This window comes from Rhinolophus sinicus, chromosome 8 (genome assembly GCF_057876585.1).
Source record: "Rhinolophus sinicus isolate RSI-liver-muscle chromosome 8, RSI-T2T, whole genome shotgun sequence".
Classification (NCBI taxonomy): Eukaryota; Metazoa; Chordata; class Mammalia; order Chiroptera; family Rhinolophidae; genus Rhinolophus; species Rhinolophus sinicus.
The window spans coordinates 3,393,850-3,416,455 of NC_142508.1; the positions used below are offsets into that span (position 1 = coordinate 3,393,850).

General features: G+C 53.0%; 1 protein-coding gene across 4 annotated transcripts in view; it reads left to right on the forward strand.

Annotated features, from left to right (window-relative positions):
• Positions 1-22,606, forward strand: part of PRKAG2 (protein kinase AMP-activated non-catalytic subunit gamma 2) — a 189,568-nt gene that overhangs the window by 79,236 nt on the left and 87,726 nt on the right. The window contains exon 1 of one of the 4 annotated variants that reach the window (XM_019712809.3): positions 3,329-3,852. The exons of the other annotated variants lie outside the window; for them this stretch is intronic. Within the exon in view, the coding sequence (XP_019568368.1) occupies positions 3,759-3,852 (94 nt within the window). The 5' untranslated portion in view covers positions 3,329-3,758. Of the gene's footprint in view, positions 1-3,328; positions 3,853-22,606 lie in introns of those variants that run through there. 4 annotated transcript variants of the gene reach the window in all.

Genomic DNA, 22,606 nt, shown 5'->3' on the forward strand with positions numbered 1-22,606 from the left:
GAGTCAAGTGCCATGGTGACCTTTAGAACTTTCCATGAAATATGACACAGGATTTTGCAACCGGCAGGAGAGCTCTAGCAAATATGTGCTAACCGGCCCAGCTCTGGGTACCTACTGCCCTCTTACACAACGGGCTTGGGTTTGCCCCACAGCCTTGCAGGCATCTGGGTGCTTTTCAGGTACTGTCACGTGACCCTCCAAGGTTTCACAGTCACTGTTCAGTTGACATGTCTTCACGTGCTTTGTCAGCATCCCAGCAGAGAAGAGGCGAGGCAGCATACCTGCCCCTGGGTGGGGATTGGAGGACCCAGGATCTAACCCCACCTCTACTACCGGCCTCCCTCCCAGGGGACATTGGGCAAGTCCTTTTGCTTCCCTGAACCGCTCTATTTTTATTTCTTTAATTGAAATCAATGGCTGGCCTCCCTACCTCTCAGCATGGTAGAGAAGGAGCAAGGAAAGTGCTTTGGGAAAACTCTGTAAACATGGGACAAATGGCAGGCGTTGCCAAGTCACGATGCCCTGCTCGCTGCTGCTGTCTCCAGGCCTTGTCCCCCTGCAGCCCCCCGACACGAGGGCGTGGTGGAGGGCATGTGTGGATGTGGGCTGAGAAGCACCCGTCTTCTGAATGAACAAAGTGCATTCAGTGAGGACAGTGGGTACTGAGTGTCAGCTACTCTCTCACCCAGGCCGTCGGCAACCCTGTCACGGAGACTGTTAGCAGCTGCACGTGACACGATACCCAAAGTGGCTTCAAGGGTAAGGAAGGTTCTAGGCCTTGTCCAAGCTCTACTTCAGTATAATTGGCAATCCAGAGGTAGCTGGGCCCCGGAGGTTGCTCTGGGGGGTGTTCCATGCAGGCGTCTGCCCGAGGAGGAAGCACTTGTCTTGTGACCTGCAGGGCCGATGAAAACCCCTCGCTCTCAGGGTCTCTGCTGCTTCAGGAATGTGTCTGGTGCAGGGTGACAAGCAGAAGAAGAGAACCAGCCGTGGTGTCTGCCACAGAGAGATGACAAATCCTGGTTGAGGCTGCAACTGGAAGCTGAGCCAAAACCGCTGTTTGCTGAATCAGGCCAATGCCACCATCTCTTCTCGGAATATTCTGTTACCATCTCAGTGACAGAGCAGTGACCCTGACCTATCTAGGTTCTTTCCTTCACTCTGCTTCAGTTGCAATATCCTTGTTCCCTTCTATGAAGGCACCAACTGTCCCCACTCAGCGAGTTCACAGAATATAGCGCCCAGGGCTGGGCAGCAGCAGTGGGTTCTTTCCCACTGAGAGGACGAGTGCTTTCCCACTGCTGGGCTCAGCTACCTGGACGTGTCCTCAGGGAGGTGAGCAGGTCAGCTTGGCACAGACGCCTCACTCGGCTGGTCTGTGTTTGCAAGATGAACTGTGATGGGAATGAAGCTTTCGAACATGGCTCTTCTATCTTTTGCCTTTAACTCCTCAGCCTGGAGATCAAAAGTTACGAGTGAGGATAGAGACAGAAACATTCCCAATCACTCCAGTCCCCCGTGGTCCTGACTTCCTGCAGGAGTCAACCTGGGACATTGCCCAGGCTCCTGCCTTACTGTTGGTGAATTTCTCTGTGTATGTGTATGACAGAGCATGTTACGATGGGAAGGTGGGCATTTTGGAATCAGATAAATGAGGGTCAAGTCCCTGTTCTCCCAACTTGTTAGCTGTGCCATTCTGCTCAAGCTAGTTCTCTGACCTTCAGTTACTCATCTGTAAGTGAACTGGTATTAACACCTGCCCCACAGCTTTGTGGGAAGGATGAAATAAATAATAATTGTGAGGTGCCCAGTGCTCCAACTGGCCTACGGTAGGCACTCCACAAATGCGAGTTATTTTACTAATTAAAACACAGTTCTTAGAAGACAAGAATGTCTTCAAATTGTTCCTGACGTTAATCCCCTCCATCCACTGGCCTGGACACTGGATGGAGGCTTAATAACTGCCTGGTGAGTGAATGACCGCATAACCATCAGGCATGCCTGTGGTGCTGCTTATTTCCCGCACGAATTTAAACGGGTGCACTTTTTTCAGTCACTGCACCCCGAAATGCCATCTCGTTCTGCAGACACTGTCGTCTAACATGAGACTATTACATTGGCTGAGATACACACTTTTCCTTCTCCTTCTAATGAAATACACCCCTTTTTCTTACTGGAATTCTTGTTTAGTGTTCCTTTCCTAAAAAAGTTCTGCTTTGTTGTATGTTATTTTTAAATCAAAACATTTCAATTCCCGTTAGGAGCTGAATTGATTTTTTTTTTTTTTTAATGTAAATATGAAATCCCAAAACTCTTCTACTTAGTCTTTTTCAGAGTTTTAATCACAGTAAATTTGGGTTATCATATTTAACAACAGAGATAATCCCAAGTATTTTGGGGACCCAACTGCCGGTGGGTTTTTCGACTTGTTTCAGGAGGTCGGCTCTTCCACAAGTGCTATGTCGGCTTGGCCTGGCCTCTCTCCTTTTCTCATTCTTGCATCCTTGCTACAAATATTCCATCACTGACTCTATCCATCTGTCCTAGCAGGAAAGAAAAAGGCACACTGAACAACCATTAGAAGTTGAGACTTTGAGAAGGAGACTGAGTCATAATATGCTCACCTCTCGTCTTGGTTCATAGAAAGGGACCCTGAAGCCCAGAGAGGGAAGTAACTTCCTCAAGGTCGCAAACCTAGTTAGCAGATCCCGTAACCTCCCTCTAGTCTAGGGAAGATATCAGGGGAGAAACATGGGAAACGTTTTTCCTATCTTGTGTTTTTAAAAGTTTGTTTCTTGGTAGCAAAACACATACAAATTAAAAGCTTTTTGTTTCGTTTTATTAGGTCAGGGGTTGGGCTTAGAATTCTAGTCCTAGTTCTGCCGTTAGCTACAGGACATTGGACAAGTCACACACCCCTCCCAAGCCTCAGTTTCCCCATCGGGACTGGAAGGGGATTGGATCAGACCCTCTCTAAAAGCTTTCTGAGCTGTCATGCTACAGTTCTTAGCAAGACCAGGGCTCCAATTGTATGTTTGCTGAAGACCCTTCCAGTGAACTCCAGAGCCTCTCCTTATAGGTGGTCTTGCTTCTTTCGTTGCGAAGACCCATGAGCTGAAGTCGACTCAGGGATTTCCAGCCAGACTTGTGGCTTCTCCACAAGAAGCAGCCGGAGCCTTCTGACCCCGTGAAGCTCTGGAACACATGAATCAAAATAGTTGTGTGATGTCATGTCATAATGGGAATGTGCTCTGGCCAATTGGTGCCAAGGATTGTCTGTACACCGTGGTTTCCTTTTACAGTCTTTTTAAAGAGACGTCCGCAGACCCGCACATGACAGGCAGGGCTGTGCTGCGTTCGCCTATTTAGTCTTCCCTCCTTTTCTAATTTTAAGGAGGAAAAAAACCCTGGGGTGTCCGAGCTCGCGGCTGACCTTAACTACATAAACAAACCCACGGCGAGGTTGTGCCTGCGCTTCCGGCAGCTCCTTGCGTACTTAAGGCAGCGGGCTGCCCCAGCTGCTGCAGCCAGAGCTCTCTGCAGTGGCACTGCCGCCCTGCCTGTGCTGGGGCTGCTGGCCCCAAGAGTGACCCGTCCTGCGTTAGCGCCAGGGCCCCGGTGAGGACGCTGCCGGGCTCCCCACAGCTGCCAGCTGATGCCACACCTCTCCTGGCTCCCTGCCACCTGGGGCTGACACGGGTTCTGCGGGGCCTGCCTGGTATGTTCACCTGTTGCTGCTTTTGTGGCCACGGGTACTGATGAAGCGCTTCGGGAGTCTCAGAGGGAAGAAGAAACACAAGGAGTCAGACCGGAGCACGGAGAGGCGCCAGTCTGAGCCCCATGGCCTTTTTGGTAGGACGCTGCCTTTTGCCCCGTTCTCAGAAACCCCGGGGCGTGGGTGGGTGTGCGTGGCTGGGTGTGCGTGGGTGTGCGGATTCCTGAGCCAGAGTGAGGCGCAGCCTCTTCCTTTTAACTGTGGGTGTGATGGTTAGGCCGTAGTTCGCGGACAGGTGGATGTGGTTCCTTGGCGCAGCTCCCGTGAGCTGCCCTGCATCCCTTTCCCAGGAGCCCACCTGGCCTAAGGAGGTTAGAGATCAGTGAGATTGTCTTTCATTGAGGCCAAACCAGCAACTTGGGGGAAAGTAAGAATGGGTGGGAACTGTTGTTTTCGGCTGTTAAAAATGAAATGTGTGGGCGTCAGGGAAGCTGGTGCTGGGGCGTCAGGGAGAAGGGATTCTGCCACCACCTCCGCTCGGTGGCTGAGCAATCGGGCAGATCAGCATTAGTGTGGGAGGGACCAGCACCTGCCTGAATTGTGTCCCCTGGGGGAGAAGCTCGCTTTGTGGTCTCCCTGGCTTCTGGGACTTTCCACAGCCTCTGCGCGTGAAGGGGGCCGGGAACCACGTGGCTGAAACGGTGATGAAGCATCTGTGATGGAGATGCTTCCCGTGACCTGTGGGTTTGGGGTAGGCGTCGCCCGTGTGGTTGGAGTTAGGCAGTTGGACTCTGAAGCAGCCTTAGCTTCTTGGGGCCTGGAGATCTGTCCATGCCAATGAGATGGTAGCCGACATTTTGTTAGAATCGGAGAAGCGGGTCGCACTGCTGGTACGACATGGGACATTCCTAAGTGCCCCATTGGGACAACAGGCTTGCTCAGCCCAGGGGTGGTCAAGACGGGGAGCGCAAGGGGTGCGTTCAGTTGTATCCCTTGAGAGGAATGCAACATGCTAAGTGGCGAAATCATAATAATAATAATGCCTAGTGTGTGTGTTGTAAGGAAATAGTAGGCCAAACACCTGAGCAGTACCTGAGAACTGGGATAGTCAGATAAGACAAAGTAAATAGGAAACATGCCCACATCTCTGGGACATGCGATCTAGCCGGTTACTTCCGGACGGCCCCTGGTGGCCCTCGTGTGACGGAAGGGTGCAGCAGCTGTGGGAGGCAGGCAGTTTTCGGTCTTGTGGAACTGGAGAGTACGTTTAATCGGACGCAAAGGTGAACTTCCATAGGAACATGGTATGAGGATTCCCAGACGTCCTGGCTTGATCCCCAGACACGGCTTAAAAAGAAGACTCTCACTTTCAATAATGAAGTAATCGACACGCATTTACTCTAGAATTAAATCTGACCCTGCTATTTAACTGAAAGTCGGGTTCTGCTAATGGGGACAGGCAGGCCCTTTATTAACAGCCTCACATCTGCCAGACAGTGGTTTCTCCCCTGGTGTTTTCAATCTGGCTGTCATCCTGTCTCCTGCACTTCTGAGATCAAAAATAATTATTGCATGTCGACCAAGTTTGGGAAGTGCTCACATGCAAACTCCTCCAGCTCTGGCCACAGGGTCAGAAAAAATCAGGGCTCCCTCCAGAACCTTCCTCTGGGATTTGGGAAGCACTCTGAGGCCACTCGAGGTGGCCAGAGCCCAGGTGTCCAGGTGTGTCCTGATTTTCCTGTTGTCGGAGGAACCAGGGACAAAGCCAGGGGGAGGTGCTGGCCCTCAGATAGTGCCAGGCATACATAGCGCCAAGTGACGGAAAGACAGTCAGAGAACGGTCGACCGAGCATTTCCTCTCAGCTCCCTGACTATCTAACCCTTACACACCTTTCAAGACCCAGTTTAACCATCCCTCCCCCTAAAACCATCCCAACCGCCTGTTGTGGGATCTCCTGTCTTCTCAGTGGCAGGGACCATGTCCCTGAAGGAGCACCCTCCCCCCCGCCCCCCCCGCCCCCCCCCCCCCCCCGCCCCCGTCATTCTAACCCCAGCGCTTGCAGCAGCATCACAGGCTCGTACTACAGAGTTGCTTATTATGGAAAGGATAGAAAATAAGCCACTCCAAGGTTATTCCTGCTTCTCTGGTAAGGGCTGCTTCAAAGTTTTTGTTTTTGTTTAATTCCTTTTTGGCCACTCCCTCTTCTTCCCATAGTTATTCCTGTAGCCAAAATAATTTTAGAGGACGCCTCTTTTTCCCCCTAAGAAAGTTTTCACAAGGGTCGTGGAAATGTCTGCCTCTCACTTTATCCTCCTTTTCCCCCCGAATCAAGCGTGCTTAGGCACTGGGCACGGGTTCCTTTGTTGCTTCTGTGGCTGGTTCACTCTTTTCCAGGAACCACTTGCTGTCCCCTGTGCTCCAGTGAGGCAGGGCCGTTCCTCAGGGGACAAGGTGCTCTTTGCTTTCTGCAGTTCCTCAGGTGACACATCTCTGTTACACACACACACACACACACACACACACACACACACACACACGCCTTTCCCCACAGCATCTTGACCAGACAGAACAACCAACCAAGAGAATCATGGCAGACAGATCAGCAACTCCTAAATCCCTTAGTGATTGCCTGTGGGTGGCATTTTCGTTTGGCAATCCGCAGCTCTCAGTGGAATTTTGAACACTTGACGCCTTGGGATAAAATACCCTGGAAAGTTCTGATTCATGAAATGCTCATCTTTGTCAGCTCGTTTATCACCTGCCCAGCTCCCTTGCAAAGCTGAGGAAGCTGTACCCCTTCGGTTCTCACGCTCTGTGAGACAGACAGTGACAATTTTGACTTAAGCCTTTTCTTTCAGGCCTGTTTGGTCAACAGAGAGCCAGACTATGAAAAAGAGCATGTGGCAATCCCAATAAAAACGCAAAAGGAAGATTAGGAGACGATTATGCTGATCAGATAAAAGGGAATCGACAGTAGCCGCTTTTCTGCCCTCTGCAGGGGGTAAGGAAGTAACTATTTGGAGTCTTAAGGGATCCTCTGAGGGCCAGCGCTCTACAAGAAGTCAAGGGGTGTGTCAGGAAGCTGCCACTCTGTCCCTGTGACACCGGGGACCGGAACCAATAACGAGTCTTGGCTTGACAAGCCTCCCCTTCCTGTCCGCCCTCCTCAGGATGAACGGATAACCGCTTGTGGAACAAACCTCCAGATACACTTGTCACCCCAGCACTGCCTGTGCCAGCTCTCCTGTGCCCTGTTAGTGCAGGCGGAGCCCTCAGCCGCCTGTGGCACTGGGGGAAGCTTTAATGGCTCTTTGCCTCAAGCCGTAGGCAGAGCTGGAAGGGGATCCATTCTGTCCCCCTCGGCTCCCCTTGTCACCTCATCGTCTTCTGCTGCTTCTGACAGCCCACCTGCCCGCCTGGCTCCTGGAATCCCGATGGGCGGGCGTTGCCTCGAAAGACCAATCCCAATATTCATTCAGTCACTCATTCAAATATATGCATTTAGCTTTTTGTAATGGAAATTTCCAAGCAGATAGAAAAGTAGGGAGACCGGGGCCCACCTTCAGTGCCCACCAATGCTATATGCAGGTCCTACCAGCGTCTGAGCATTTACTCTGTGCCAGCACTGGGGACATAGCAGTGGGCATGACACCAGTCCACCCTCCCCAGGCGCACATCCGGTGAGGCAGACAACCGAGGTGGTGTTTTATTGTGGGGAAATACACAGGACATAAGATGTACCATCTTAACCATGTTTAAGTGCACAGTTCAGTGGCACTAAGGACACTCCCACTTGAGTTGTGCTTAAGTGTGAGTGTACTTAGTGCCACCGCCCAGCTCCTGAGTTTCCCATCATCCTCAACTGAAGTTCTGCACCCATCAAACAGCAGCTCCTATTTTGTCCTCCCCCCGGCTCCTGGCACCCACCCTGCTACTTCCTGCCTCTGTGAAATCACTGCTCGATGTACCTCCGACGAGCAGAATCACACAGTAGTTGGCCTTTGTTTCTGGCTTGTTCCATAGTCATTTGCGATGTCAGCCGGCGGTGAACACTGTGGAGGGAGAGGAAGGATGAGGGGTCAATAGCTGCTAGGGCTTAAGTGACAGGAGGGAGTCGGCCGCACGGATACCCGAGGCCGGGTCCTTCCAGGCAGATGGAGGCCCAGGCCTGAGGAGGGAGACCTGTGGGGTGTTCCAGAAACGCAAGAGGCCCATGTGGCTGGACAGCAGGAGGCAGAGCAGAGCGCTTGGTCGGGGACGAGGTGGGAAGGGCGGTGCAGCGGCCAGTTTATTCACCATCTTGTAGGCAAGGGGGCTCTGGAGGTTGTGCCTGTGTGAGAGGAAGCCCCTGGGGTCTTGAGAAGAGCTCTGATGGCTCTGAGGGCCCCAGTGTGGTGAGGGAGGTGCTAGGACCAGGCTGGGGCCCCAGCAACCTGTCCGCAGGTCCGGTTGGGCACGCCCAGACCCGCCGGCCCTGGCTCCCCTCCTCTCTGCTGAGTTTGTGCTCACACGGGACATGCCGTGTCTCATTTGCAAGGATGGGGCTTTATTGGGGCCTTTCAGGCTCTAATAGTGGTGGAGGCGTTTGGGATTAGACGGGAGCACGTTCATACTGCGCTCCAAGGAGCAGCACGTGAGCTAGGAACGCTGGTTTTGGCTGGACGTCAAACAAGGCCTGGCTCACGTCCGTCTGTGCGTGCGCCCCCTGAGCTGTGCAGGAATTGCTCATCGTCCCTCTGCCCCGTGTTCCTCTGTGGAGCTGTCATCCAACACTGTGTGGCGGCCCCTGGACGGGGGCCCCTCATAGGCAGCAGGTGGGAGGCGTGGCTTGGGCAGGGCTTCCTGGGAACATCTTAGTTAAGCGCTTCTGAGTCAGACTCTCCTGAGGACTCCCTGGGTCCTCAGCAAGTCCGGCCGTCAGCACCCAACAGGCAGGCAGGAGGCAGAGCGAGCGGCTCAGGGCGTGCATTTCCTCAGCCAGTTTGCTCACTGCTCGGTGCCTCAGTTTCCCTCCTGTGCACTGACACCGCTAGGGTTGAGGTGGGGATGGAAGGACACAGTGGCAGCTCGGGCTGTCCCTCTGGGTATCCCTTTGCTTTTCTCCCCTCAGCAGAGCAGATTAGAAAAATTCTAGCAACAAAGATCGAGTGATGATGGAGACAGTCCGTGAAGTAGGTGCTCGTGCACGGAGCGCTCCTGGGCTGTGAGAGGTGAGGCTGCGTGCACGAAGCGTGGTTTCAGGCACTGCTTTCCTCTGGGGGACCCGGGTTCTAAGCAGAGATCCCTGACACTGGCCAGTGATTCCAGGACCTCGGATGTCTGAAGGTGTCACAAGACAATAGAACAAGATTGCAGAGCCTTGTGGGATGAATAGAGAAATCAGGGAGAAGGAAGATTCGGGAAAGGGGAGGGATTTAGACATAGTGACGCTGGACAGTAATGGAGCAGCCCCCCTGTGGCTCAGCGATGGGGCTCTGGGCTGGAAAGCCTGGCTGGGGTCCGACAGCTGCTGCGGCTCTGTCATCCGGACCCTCCCAGATGGGACTGGCCCAGGCTGGGTCCAAATGCCCAGGAGCCTCGGCACCCAAGAAAGCGTCCGGTGGTGGGCTTCCCGTTTCTAGACGAGATCAAGAACTTGCACGGTGAATTCTGTCCTCAAGTACAAATTTGTCTTTAATGACGGAGAAGAGAAAACACGCGCGGTCGGACAGAGCCGCTGGGAACATTCCTGTACGTTTGTATGCAGTGCTGTTGGACACGTGCTACGACTGCTGGTAGTGAGGTGCACGTGTGCGCAGCCTCGGGAGGTGTTTCGGCGTCAGCGTGTGTACGTACGTGCACATGTCTCACCTCCCGGGCTAGTCTGTCTTTCCCCCATGCTTCCTCACCCAGCACAACCAACATCCTCCTGGCCAGCGTCCACGGCAGCACAGATGCAGGTGTTTTTCCTCACCTGGTACTTGAGGTGAAGCATCAATCCCCAAGAAGGCAGTGAAGGGCAGTGCCCAGCGCCCCACGTCCTGATTCGCTCCCCCACGAGCTAGGGCTCAGCCCGTTAGCTGCACACCCTGCAGACAGGACAGCAGGCGGGGACCCCAGTGGATCAGGGAGGAGCTCCGGTCTCTGAGGCGGCATTCTTCCTGGGCTCAGCATTTGGGATTTATTTATGACTGGGAACTATAGCAGGACCTGGTTTGTAACCACCAGCTGTCACTATAGCAACGCCTCACTTACACCAGCCTCTACACTAAAAATAGATCTCACCTTCATCCCTGGGATAGAAAAAAAATCAAAGAAAATCAAAGTGGGGGAGGGCTCGGTCGCTTAGCTGCAAGACCCCAGATGGATTTCGAGGTACAGGCATATAGCTGCTCAGGGCCTTTATAACTGCTTGTCCCCCCTCCCCCGTCCCTGAGAACAGAAAGGGCTGAAAGGCTGGCGTGGGATGGCCAACCTGCCATGTGCATTCTCGGAGCCCTGGGCGTGCTGAAGTCTCCTGTAAACCTGGGCCGTCTTCTTTATCGTCTGCACCACAGAATTTAATAATTATAAACAGCCTTATTTCATTTGGGCTTTATTTAGTTTCTTAATCTTTCATCATAATTTCATCTATGAGATTGTAAATATTTTTCAAGGTCAAGGACTTCGTTAGCAGGGTGGTATGAGAACTCAAAATCCTGTCGTGTGAAAAGGAGCTGACAGAATTGGAGATGCCGCCTGGCGCAGACGGGGGTCAGTTTGCGGAGGGGCCGGAACCCCCTCCAAATACTTGAAGGGCTGGGCTGCCCCCCTGAAGCAAGAGTTCCTTTGTCCTCTCTCTACTAGGAAGACAGAGCTCAACTCCACTTGCCCCGTGAAAAATATATGTATTGATTTTTAATGCATTTTATCGCGTTTTTAAAATCATAAAGTAACATAGTGTTTCAAAATGTTTGAAAGCTGCAAACGGTCCCCCATAATCAGAAACACCCACAGCACCCTGATATCTTTGTGGACCTGTAAAGAGTACAGAGTTCTGCAGGTGGCCGTTTTGGGAAAGGGGGGCCCCGCGTGGGCAGGGCTGAGCCCAGTGCTACGTGAAGCTGGCTCCGCTGTATCCACTGAGGGGGGTGGGGGTCCTCCAAAGGTGGCTGTGAAGACAGTGTGCCCCCCTGAGCACCCTGCCCGCACACAGTAAGCGCTCAGCAAAGTTAGTTATCACAGCTGAGGGTGAGTTTTTAAACATCTGGGAGGTTTACTGAGCTGCTCTCTGAGGTCCTGGCTCTGCAATTCAGGCTCAAATAAAACATAGACATGAGTGAGAATGAGAAATAAGCTTGACACATGGAGTGGTCGGAGCCGGTGGTGCAGGAAGTCGCCGCTGTGCACGGGCCAAGGGCAGGCAAGGGGCCCTGCCGTCCTGGGGTTTGGACCTTCCGAGGGAGCCCCTCGCTGCTGCCCTGGGACCCTCACTGCCTGTGAGCCACACACAGCACCCGTTAGGGATACGCCCACTCCCTTTTTTTTTTTTTTTTTTTTTTTGGCATTTTTTTTATTGTGGTAAAATATATATAACACGAAATTGAGCATTTTAATTGTTTTTAAGTATACACTTCAGTGGCATTAAATACATTCACCTTGTTCTGCAAACATCCCCACCATCCATCTCCAGAACGTTCTCATCTTCCCCAAACTGAAAAGCTCCCCATTAAACAGTAACTCCCCATTCTCCCCGCCCCCAGCCCCCTGCACCCACCATTCTACTTTCTGTCTCTATGAATCTGACTATTCTAGTACGTCACGGAAGTGGAATCATGCAGCAGTTGTCCTTCTGTGACTGGCTTCTTTCACTTTGCGTATTGTCCTAGGGCTTCATCCATGTGGGCCATGAATTTCCTTCCTTGTTAAGATGGAACAGTATTCCGTTGTCTGTAGCTACCACCTGTTACCCACTGCTGTGTGTAATGAGAAGTGCAGAGAGCCTGGGGGCTTCCTCCTGTGATTGCCAGCGTGTCGAGCCCTGCGGGGGCAGCCTCAGTGAGCACCGGCCACCACGTCTGGTTTTCTAAAGGTACAAGCTTCAGTTGTCATCTGGCAGCATCCTCTTACCTCACCCCTCCCAGAGGCCTGTGTGCCTCTCAAACCCTATGCACATCAGCACTTCACAGCTCAGTGCGATTAGCCTGTCACAGAGCGTGACACTGGGAGTGGTGAGAACCAGGGACTCTGCCTGAGGAGATGTGCAGGGGGCTGGGTACTGACGTGGCCTGCAGAGGTGGCCTGGGGCACAGGGTCCTTAGAAAGGCCCCGACAGAGGGCCCCAGAAGCCCGGGAAGGAGCCTGGAGGACTAGAAGTCATACCTGGCGTTCCTCGCAGGTGAGTGAGGACCAGCCCTGCCTTCTGAGTGTTCTGGGCAGGTTGTCCTGGCCCCGGGGCTCCTAGAGGCACAGCCTGTGAGAGAGTCACCTCCTTTCTTGGGTATGATGGGTAGGGGAGCAGGGCAGGGCTGCCTCACTGTGGACATGCTCACTCCTCGGCTCGCCCGAGGTTTAAGTTGGACTCTAAAGCCCAGAAAGGGCCCTGACAGGTGGTTTGGCTGAAACGTGGGCCCAAAGATGGCCTGCACCCACTGGAGTTGAAACGCCAGGCCTGCCTTGGGACACTACAGAGGAAGGTGTGCAAAGGCTCTGGGAGATTGGAATGTGAGCAGATGATTGCGTCAGACCTTCTCAAGCCGTTCCCCACCCCCACCCCTGGGAGGGTCCAGAGGACACACTTTTCACAAGACCTTGACAAATAGTTGGGAAGGAAAGCCTCAGCCTTGTTGAAGAGCTCTGGGGTCAGTCTTCTCTGTAGGCAGAAATGGCAGTGGGGCTGCTGCCACCCAATTGGAAACCATAAATGTGACAGGAATAGTTGGACCCAAGTGACAGGGGCTGAGTGGCAAAACTGAATCACCAAGGACAAGACGGGCATGGTTCCCACAAGGGACCACAAGGGAGCCAAAGCAGCAGTGAGAATCGTCTGACCTGTGGCATTCGCTGGTTGGTCGTGGTGTTCCTAGAAGTGAACTAAATTCTTACTTGATCTGTCTACGCAGTCAAGTGCTAGGTCACGTGAACAAAAGTCTAACTCAGACCATAAATACAGAGTCCTGGCTCCTCAGTCAATTCCCAGACTGGAGCCAGCATACAGGCCCAGACCCCTTGACTGAAGGGGAGGCCAGGTCCCCTCAAAGAGGGACCCTGATCCACCACCAAAAATGTATACTGTTGGTCTTTCTCCCAGCACTCCCCAAAGGGACCTACCATCTTTACCAGGGTGACTGCTCAGGGGAAAAGGTAATAATTAGACTTCAGAGATTACTGGACACTGACTAAACTACCCTAGTCCCAGGAGACCCCGAGTGTGGCTGTGGACCGCCCGTCCCGGCAGGAGCTCAGGGAGGGAGAAAGCCAGTGACTCCAGTGCAGACCTTCCCCAGCTCCCCTTAGGGGAGGGCACCAGCCTCCAAGGTCTACCAGCCTCTCCCAGTTACAGTCCTCGGTTTCTTTCCTTCCGGGAAGGGAGGAGGAGAAGGGAGGGGTAGGGAGGGGTGGGGCTGATAGAGGCTCAGAAGTGGGGGGCCGGTTAACAGGATTCCAAGGCCTTGGGGAAGGGAGCGATGTCATTTAGTCAGAACGTGCAGCGCCTGCATCTGTGGTGTGTGTTAGCAGCACGTCCATGATGAGGCAGTGCCGGGTGACAGGCCATCCTGTGAGCGGGGGCTGGTGTTGAGCTGTCGGCTGACAAGGGAAGGCAGAAGAAGTCCCTGGCTGGCACAGAGCCCGAGAGCGTCAGGGGCACTGGCTCCGCGTGTCCCACCAGGACCTTGCTGGTTTCAGAACAGATGGATTCTGCCTCCCGCTCCCTGCCTTCCTTTATCAAAACAAAGTCTTCTTCCCACGGGGACAGATAAGTCCCAGGAGCAGCGGCTGCAGAGGGAGAAGGTACAAGGGAATAAGAGATCCTCTTCCCGGAGCAAGTTTGGATGCCAGGGGGAGGAGAGGAACCCAAGGGCAGTGAGTCCTTGTGTCAGGGGAGGAAACAATTAGCGGGGTGAGGCAGAGGGTGAAGGAGGAATTTCCAAACAGTCCTACCACCTTCGGAGCCCCACCCAGCCTTGGCCATTCAGGCCCCACAGGCTGTGCGGAGGGAGTGTGGGGGAAGCATTTCTCTTTGCTGGAAGGGGACTCACGCACAGGGCATTCAGGGGCCCCTTTGAGCCACATCCCCAGGGATGATAGATCCTAGAGCGGGAAGAAGTCTAAAAGACCCTCATCCCAGCCTCCTGCTTTCACGTAGGTGAACCACCAGGCACCTGTCTTACAAGCGAGGCCCCCGGGGCTCAGATTAAGTGATTTGCATTGCACCCGGTAGCTGACTGTGCTAGAAGTTCACAGATCAACTTCAATCCCTAGAATAATACTGTTTCGTGTAAAGACATATGCCGTTGAGTACGTAATCCATCTGCATGTTAAAACATTCGAAATGGACAAAGTGAGACATTCTTCCATCCTGGACCCCAGGCTCCCAGGTTTCTGCCCAGAAACAGCAGTTCCTCATATCCTTTCAAAGATATTCTACGTGTTCTCAAGCTTTTTGTTGCACAAATGGTAGCATAGCATGTGGATTCTTCTACAACTTGCTTTTTCATAATCCTCTTAACTGTTTATGCCGGCAATCATTCTTCACGGCTGTATAGTACTCCATTGCATAGAGACTCCATTAATTACTGAACCGGTCCTCTATTGATGGAGCCATTCTCAGTCTTTTGCTGTAAAAAAAAATGTTACATTGCAACCAGTATTGTACATACGTTTTGTGCTTATGAACAGATCTGTGATATAAACTCCTAGGAGTGAAAATGTCGGGCCAAAGCGTCCGTGCATTTCCATTTTGGTAGCCGTTGTCAAGTGCCGTGCATGCTGTCACCTGCAGGGCAGCTCAGCTCTCCCACAGCCTCACCACACACACCGTGGTCAGAGCTTTTCGATCTTTGTCAGTCGTGATGGTTTCAGAACTGAGCTGTGACAGCCTTGGCGCTGCAATAGGTGCGACAACGTGGGCGTGAGGATGTTAATGCATTGTCTGTGACTCTCAGGGGATCCCAGCACAGCCGACTCTCCCAGGCCTGTGGTAGCTCCTTAGGCGACTGGGACACATCCACACCGGTGGCCTCCCGGATCCACCCAGCATCCCCCACCAAGGAGGCGGGGCACAATCCTGACTTTCACTGCCAGCCCCACAGGCCAGAAGCACCTAGAGCTGACGTACCCCCGGGCCGCACCACCAGACAATGCTAAAAAGAGAGATGATGCGAGTTCTTAACCACAAAGGGAGGGGCGGTGGCGGCAGGCCCACTTCAGAGCCAGTGAAGAAGCACTAGAGCATTTGGAAATGGAGAGAAGTCAGCTTTGGACTCCGTGTTCCCATTCAGCCTGCCGTCAGTTAGAGTTCTTACTCGCAGGCCCAGAAATCCGTTCTAGCTGGTTTAAGTGGACAAAAGGAAAAAATGCATTAAAGGATATTGAGTAGCTCGCAGAATCCCCAGGATGCAAAGACCCAGGCTGGTGTTCCCGAGAAGCGCCCGAAGTCACTTCCAGAGCAAGGACAGTGGACTTCCAGACACCGAGACACCAGGGGAACTGCCACGGCCATGGGCTGAATTGTGGCTCCTCCAAAAAAATCATATGTTGGAGCCCTAACCTCCAATGTGACAGTCTCCGGCTTGTAGAGGATAATTGAGGTTATGTGAGGATATAAGGTGGGGACCTAGTCCAATGGTGGCCTTATAAAAAGAGGAAAGTGAGGACACAGAGAGTAGGCAGCCACGGGCAAGCCAGGAACAGAGCTGTCACCACAGCCTGACAGACCACGCTGTTACCTCGAGCTTGGCCTTCCCGGCCCCTAGAACTGTGGGAAAATAAATCTCCGTTGTTTAAGCCACCCCGTCTGTGGCAATTTGTTACGGCAGCCCAAACACACTGAGATAGTACCCACCTCTGGCTCTGGGGCGTCCTGCTTTGCATTCCTGTGTGTAGCAGAAGCTGAGTCTGGCCCAGGACTTCCGTGAGTCAGTCTGGGTCCCATGGCGGCATGCCGTCACTCCGGGGTGGCTGGGATAGACAGTCTGGAGGGGACGCCCCACATCAGAGCGAGTATCTCCTACTCTAGAGGCCGAGCGTAGGGAAGATGCAAAGATGCAGGTGGGCCAAAGGAGTGGCAGACGTTCTCCCACCAGAGGGACTGTGAATTCGAGCGAGGTCCTAGCAAGGTCCTCACCCACGGGGTGACACGTCCTTGGTGAGTCACCGAGTCTCAGGATGGACCATCAGCTTTGTAGGCTCAAAAACCCCACCTTTTCCAGCATAGCTAAAACAGATCACTTTCCCAATGATTTCGTCGAAACTACCCAGATCTAAAGTTTTCCCATCTAAGTGGCACAGATAATGGGCACATATGGGGACTGGCGTGTGTACACCAGCACCTCTTGGCTTAGCAGCACAGGGAGCCAGACCCACGGCTGCCGCGTAGTCGAGAGTGACCTGGGACGGGTTTGGAGCCTGGCCACCCTTCCTCTGGACCCTGTGGGAAAGCATTTGGAGCTTCCTGTTTTGTGCCCGTGGATGACCATCCTTCCTCTGTTCTCTTCTCTTGGAGTTTCTCCAAAAAGTTTCTGCTGACTAAATTAGAGTAAAATATTGTTTCTGCCTCCCCTGCAGGTGACCCAGGTCACCTTGAGTGGAGTTATCGGTGTTTCCCAAATTCTTTAGCCATAGAATCACAGTCTCTTGGAAACTCTCATTGACGGCTAATTATGTCTTCTTTGTATGTGATTTTCAAAACTTGATTTTATAAGGGCAACCTCTTTCCTTCTTTTGTTCCCCCCAATTCTTATGGGGCGCATTTCTGCTCTCTGCGCTACTACTGCCAACACTCGTTTCTCTGAAAAGTTACTGGAGCTAAAAGTGTGACAGCTGTCTCTTCCCCCAGTACTCTGTGTTTTAGAATCTTTTCCTTAGAGGAATTTAAGCCGTTAACTGAAATAATTTTATTAATCCGTATGCTTTGTGAAATGAGTCTCTAAGGAGCTCCATAAGCTTGATTCATATGTCTAAGCCTCAGTTTCCACATCAACAGAATGGGGAAACACATCCCCATCTGCCATTGTAAATGATTATTATGTGCAAGACCGGGTTGGGCTCCATGGGTGACAGACAGGGCAGCGAGGTTTGTGACTGGCGGGCTCTGGTGGTTTGAGCCCTGATCTCATGAGACCAGGATGCAGATTCAGTCCCCGTCTGGAGAATGTGGGCTCGCTCTGCCAGGCATCTGTCTCTTCAATGAGTGCCCAGGGCCATGAATGGGGACAGAATGACATGGCATTATCACCAGACAGCGGTCTCTCTTCGTTCCCTTGGCAGTGTACTCACACGTCATAGGAAGCGTCCCCACACCCATCTCCTTTGATCGGAGTTGGCTTAATAAAGGAGCAGGGAATCTCGGGCTTAGTGCCATATCTGATTCAGGGGGCTGATGTCAAGATGGTATCCACGTAAGAAACGTCCAAACCTGTAGAGAATGCTTGTAAGAGTTCATTTGAGCCAAACTGACTACAGTTGCCAGGCAGCAAGATCGCAAATGCTCCGGGAAATGACAGTTTTCAGTTTCTTTTATGCATTTGGAATTAAGGAAGGGACAGGAGGAAGATGACGTGGAGGGTGGAGAAAGCGAGGTGGGGATTGGAGGACAAGAGGATGGGTTCTCTCGAGGTTGATCACCCTTGATAAGGAGGGCTCTGAAAAGAGGCATTTCAAAGGCACGGTAACCTATAGATGCAGAGAAACTGGACAGGGCCGCTAAGGCCGAGATAAACCTTTTACTGAAGACTGTCTATGCCTGGGGCGTGACGACCTGCTCAGTTAGGATTTGATGACCCGATCCCTGGTGAGGTTACTTTCGGTTAGACTTCTCACAGTGCCCCTGTGAACTCCAGTGTGTGTGTTGTTTTGTTCTCTGTTGGTTCGTGGCCCTGAACAGAAGCACAGATGGCTCTACCTTCGCCCCGAGAGATGGCAGGGCTCCTGGGTTGGGATGGGGCGCTCCCCGTGGGAGCCCCCACAGAATCTCCGATTTGGTGTATGTTTTCCTTAGGGCTGGAAGCAGGAGGTGAATGATAGCATTGGGTGTTCAGTGAGCATGGACTGTGTCAGCACTTTTCTTGTTTATTCCTCACAAGAAGCCTATAATGGCTGTACGTGGAGGGAGGCGTCCACTGAGAAAGCAAAAGAAACTTGTTCAGGTTACCCAGCTAGTAAATGGCACGGCAGGGACCCACGCCTGGAGTCCTACCCCCACCGTTGACCCCACGCTTCACTGTCTGTGAGAATCGTCTGGGGGAATGTAGGGGAAACATGCAGATTCTTAGATGTTACCCCCCAAATGGTGATATTCTTGGCCTGAGGTGGGGTCCAGGACTTTGTGTTTTTAATGAGATTTGTACATGATGTAGGCGTGAGACAGGCACACACTGTCTTCATGAGTTGATTGAAGCTGCGTGATAGGAAAATGCAGGTTCATGATTCTGTTCTTTCACGTGTGTTCAAATGCTACCATACTGAAAAGGAAAGACAAAAGGCAGTACTGCGTCACGCACATGTATGAGGCCTGGCTCTGTCCTTTTAAAAACTGTTGGGTCACAGCCTGGCTTGCCATCAAGGGTGTATCCTAGAAATCCAGAATTGAAGACTAAAGTCAGCCTCGGAGGGGAGGGAACAGAGCAAAAATAATAAAATCTGCACTTCCCTCCACTCCCAGAGACAGATTGGGGCATTCAGATTTGAATGCGAGCATACCGGACTTCTGAGCTGTCAGGCTCAGAATTCTTTCTTCGCTGACCTCCTGCCCTTCTGGGATTTCGCCACTGCACCTTCCTTCTCCATGTCCAACAGGTTCTGTTATCCTGCTTCCATAGAATTATGCAGCCACAGAAAAGAGAAATCGGAAACTGCTTTGGCTCCAAAGGAAGGCTCACCTACCAGGGTGAACAGTGTTGGTAGAGGGAACAGAGAGAACACCCCAAACCAGCTTGCACCCCTCTCCTTCATGACCTGGCTATTTTCCCCAAGGACACAAAGGTGCCCCATAAATATGATCTGCTTTGGGTGCTGGGAGTCTGCTAATAATACCCTGTACCCCAGTGAGTGATGGAAAAACACGAATGTAAGCGCAGTGGGTTTGCGTGACTGGAGCATTGCTCCTCTCTGAATCAGCAGGCGACGTGTACATCTCCATGAAAGATAAAGATTCAGGTAGACAGGGAACATCACATCTTCTCTCAGCACACGTGGCCCCGGGGAACTGAGCCCTGAGTTGTGACCCACCATCGACTCCCTCTTTCAGTGGCAGGAGCGTAATTTTGCCCTACTCCCCTCCTGCAGCTGGCAGCCCAGGAACTGTCTCCTGGTGAGGCCAGGGTTGGTTCTGGGGGGGGGGGGGGGGGTCAGCTCGTCAGAGCCAAGAAGAGCAGCTTGTTTTGTCTTGTCAGTGGGGGACAGGGGTCCTCTGTGCCCCAGTGGACCAGAATAAGAGACCTTGCAGGGCTACCCCTGTGGCAGCCATTCACAGACTTGTGGGCCTGAGAGCAGTCATTACTAGGGAATGAGAAAAGAGGTCCCACTGTGGCCACCTCTCCCTGGGGCCAGCATACAGGAGGTCCAGACTCAGGCGTGCAAACCCCTCTTGTTCATTCACAGCAGAGCTGGCAGAGCGTTGGGGGACGTCTGGGGGTCACACCAGGCTGCCCAGTTCCTGTTATGCCGCGTGACAGGCAGGCTGCAGGAGGAAGGCTGAATCCCAGGTGGCTAGTCACACCCTGACACTGGGTCTTCCAGCTGCTTATCACCTGAGAGGCAGCCCAGCCACCAGGTAGGGGGGAACGTCACCCCAGGAGCAGCAGCAGGAAGTCTGGAGGCTGCTACCAGGCTTGAGTCCCTTCAGGGAAGGTGGGGCCAGCCAGTGTCACTCCACCAACAGCTGGCCTGCGTCCTGTGTTCACTGGGTCACTGCCGGGCTGAGGCGAGGAAGAGTCCTGGGGTCTAAGGATTTCCAGAATGTCGCAGAGTCCACAGACAGGCCAGCAGCTCTTGCAGCTGATGTTTTAATCTCCTCTTGGTCACCCTCGTAGGTGTCCTGCATTTCTATTTAATCATTTCTAGTGACAGGTAACCGATTTGCTCACTCATTCATTCAACAGAGATTGATTATATATCTGCAGGTCACTTACCTTTCCTGTGCCTCAGTTTCTTCATCTGTAAAATGGAGGTAATAACATCTGCCTCATCAGTTTTGAGGACTAAATAAGTAGACTTAAGGTGTTTAAATATATTAACCCATTGAATATTAAACGCAAGTGTTTTCTGAAGTGCATATCCTAACGTGCTCAGTAATTATGAACTGGGCAATTGCTGTTAAAGGCTTTCTTTCTAAAAGGCTTTCTGAAATGCGAAGCAGCCACCGAGTCCCCCACATACCCAGTGTCACATATCCTGGTCCCCGGCGCCCAGAATTGAGGGTAGCTGTTGGCAGCTCCCATCTGGGGCACTCGGTTTAACTGGTGTAGCCCAAGGCCACCTGGCTGTCCAGTGGCCACACCATGCTGTTGGGTTGTGTGGAGCTGAGTTGCCTGCACCGCTGAGGACGTCCCTTACGTGCCATTACAAGCCGTCCCTGTCCTGTACTTGGCCAGTTAACAATAGGTGCTAACACCATTCTTTGCCAGGTTCTCTGGGTAACACTGGTGTAGAAAGAGGGAAGCATATTCAGCGGGAGCAGTGATTTCTTTTTAACTGGGCACCAGTCAGAACTAACTCTGTGCTGAGGTAGCAGATGCTGCTGCTGAATGTGACCTCAGGGCACCGTGAGCCCCTGGCCGCGGTCCTTCACCCAGCTGACTCAGCACCTGAAAATCCATCATTACAGAGGCACTTTGTTACCGGAGAGGGTTACAGAATTCAAACAACGTTTATGCTCCTTAGAAGAGATTTATATTCTCTGTCCTCCCTTTCCTGGACTCTCCCCAGTGACAGGAAGGTCTCAGGTTGACAGCGGGGGAGGGACAGGCAACAGAATGCCTTACTGAACAGTGTTTGCTGAGGGCAAGCGCAGACGCCAGTAGTTCCTAGAATTCTGAGTTCATTAGTTAGGTTGCTCTGAGTCCAGGGAAAGAAGGAGGGAGGGAGGGAGGGAGGGAGGGAGGGAGGGAGGGAGGGAGGGAGGGAGGGTGAGAGGGAGGGAGGGAGGGAGGGAGGGAGGGAGGGAGGGAGGGAAGGAGGGAGGGAGGAAGAGATCACCATCATACTTTCCCCTCACAATATTGAACAATAGCTGGCTACATGGAGAGTTTGAGGAGAAAAACAACTTGAGCTTTGGAGCCAGACAGTCCTGGGTTCAAGTGTAGCTCAGCTGAGTGATCTTGGGTTTCTTCCTACTTGGGTTTCCCCACCTTCCAGTGGCAGCAATACCGGGCCCTGTGACAGAAGGTGGCTAGTGTCACCTCGCTGAGGTCCTTCCGGTACCTCGTCCCTGCTCGCCCTTACCCCACCCTTTTGGGGTTGGGTGAGAGTTTTCTGGTTAAATATTGACCTGTTTGCTGGGGGGCACTTCCTGTGCCTTGGGCCCAGGGCTGCCTTTAGCCCGCTGGCCGCTGGGGGCCGCAGGTCTGCAGGCTCGGCTGGCCCGTTCAGAGCCCTCTGTGGACCTGGCCCAGCTCCCCCGCAGGCTGCTGTTGAACTTGGCTCTTGATCAGGCACTCAGTGCTTTGTGTGTCCTGTGTTTGCCGAAGCGGGGGAGCGGGACCACTTCAGGGGCGCCCCCCCCCCGCCCCCGTTCCTCTCACGGAGCTGAATGGCTGAATTAGGTGGGGCATCAGAAGGTTTAGAGAACTGGGTCACGTTCTCAGCCCCCCCACCCAGAAGAGAGACTTCTGCTGCTGAAGAGAGCTTTTGGCCTTTCAATTTCCATTCCTCTCCGCCAGAGGCAACCAATTGATCCCCTGAGCTTGGGAGATGCTAGAGAAGCTGACACAGGGGCTAGAGGGCAGGAGTGCGTTTCTCGGAAGGTCCCTCAGTGGCTTCTGTGGCCACTGGTTAGTAGAGGGAGGGCCCCTTGGAAATAGAGCAGCAGCTCCTGGGCAGCACTGCCCCGCAGCTCCATGCTGGTGCCACCAAGGACGTGAGACCCCAGGTCTCCAGCCTATCTGTCGGATACGTACACGCAGCTGTTAGTTCTCCGGCCAGCAAACTGCCGTGTGGCCTGGACGAAGGCTTCTCCGGTTTGGGAAGCATCTGAGAGGGAGGCACTGGGTTTTAGTGACATGACCCAGTTGTTACCCAGGGATGTGAGCGTGTCCTCTGACCAGGTACTAATCGTCCTGGGGTTTAAGGAAGTGAGGCTGGAGCTCCCCCACGTGTCCTGTAGGCAGACACCTTGGGGGTTGTGTATCCAATGCCCTGTTCTCCCACTCGTTGGCCTGGCTAGCTGGCTCCCCCGGAGCCAAGGGGCCTGGAACTGCAGTGGCCTCAAGGTCAGGTTTGAGAAGTAGAAGCAATTGCCAGAATGCGTTCTACAGGCTGCCTGTACTTGGCATTTGCTTAAGCTGCTGTGACAAAGACCTGGAGAAGCCCCGCGGGTGGGCATCTTTCTTTTGGATGCGTTCCTTGAGAGAAAGTCAGGAAGCCTTCAGCTGGTGACAGGAAAGCATAGACGTGGCCTGTGGAAGTAGGTGGGTGGTGGTGGCACACACGCCAGCCTCCCGTGACCCCGTGGTTGGGGATCGTGGTGTCTTCCGAGGACTCACCTTTGCGGTGCA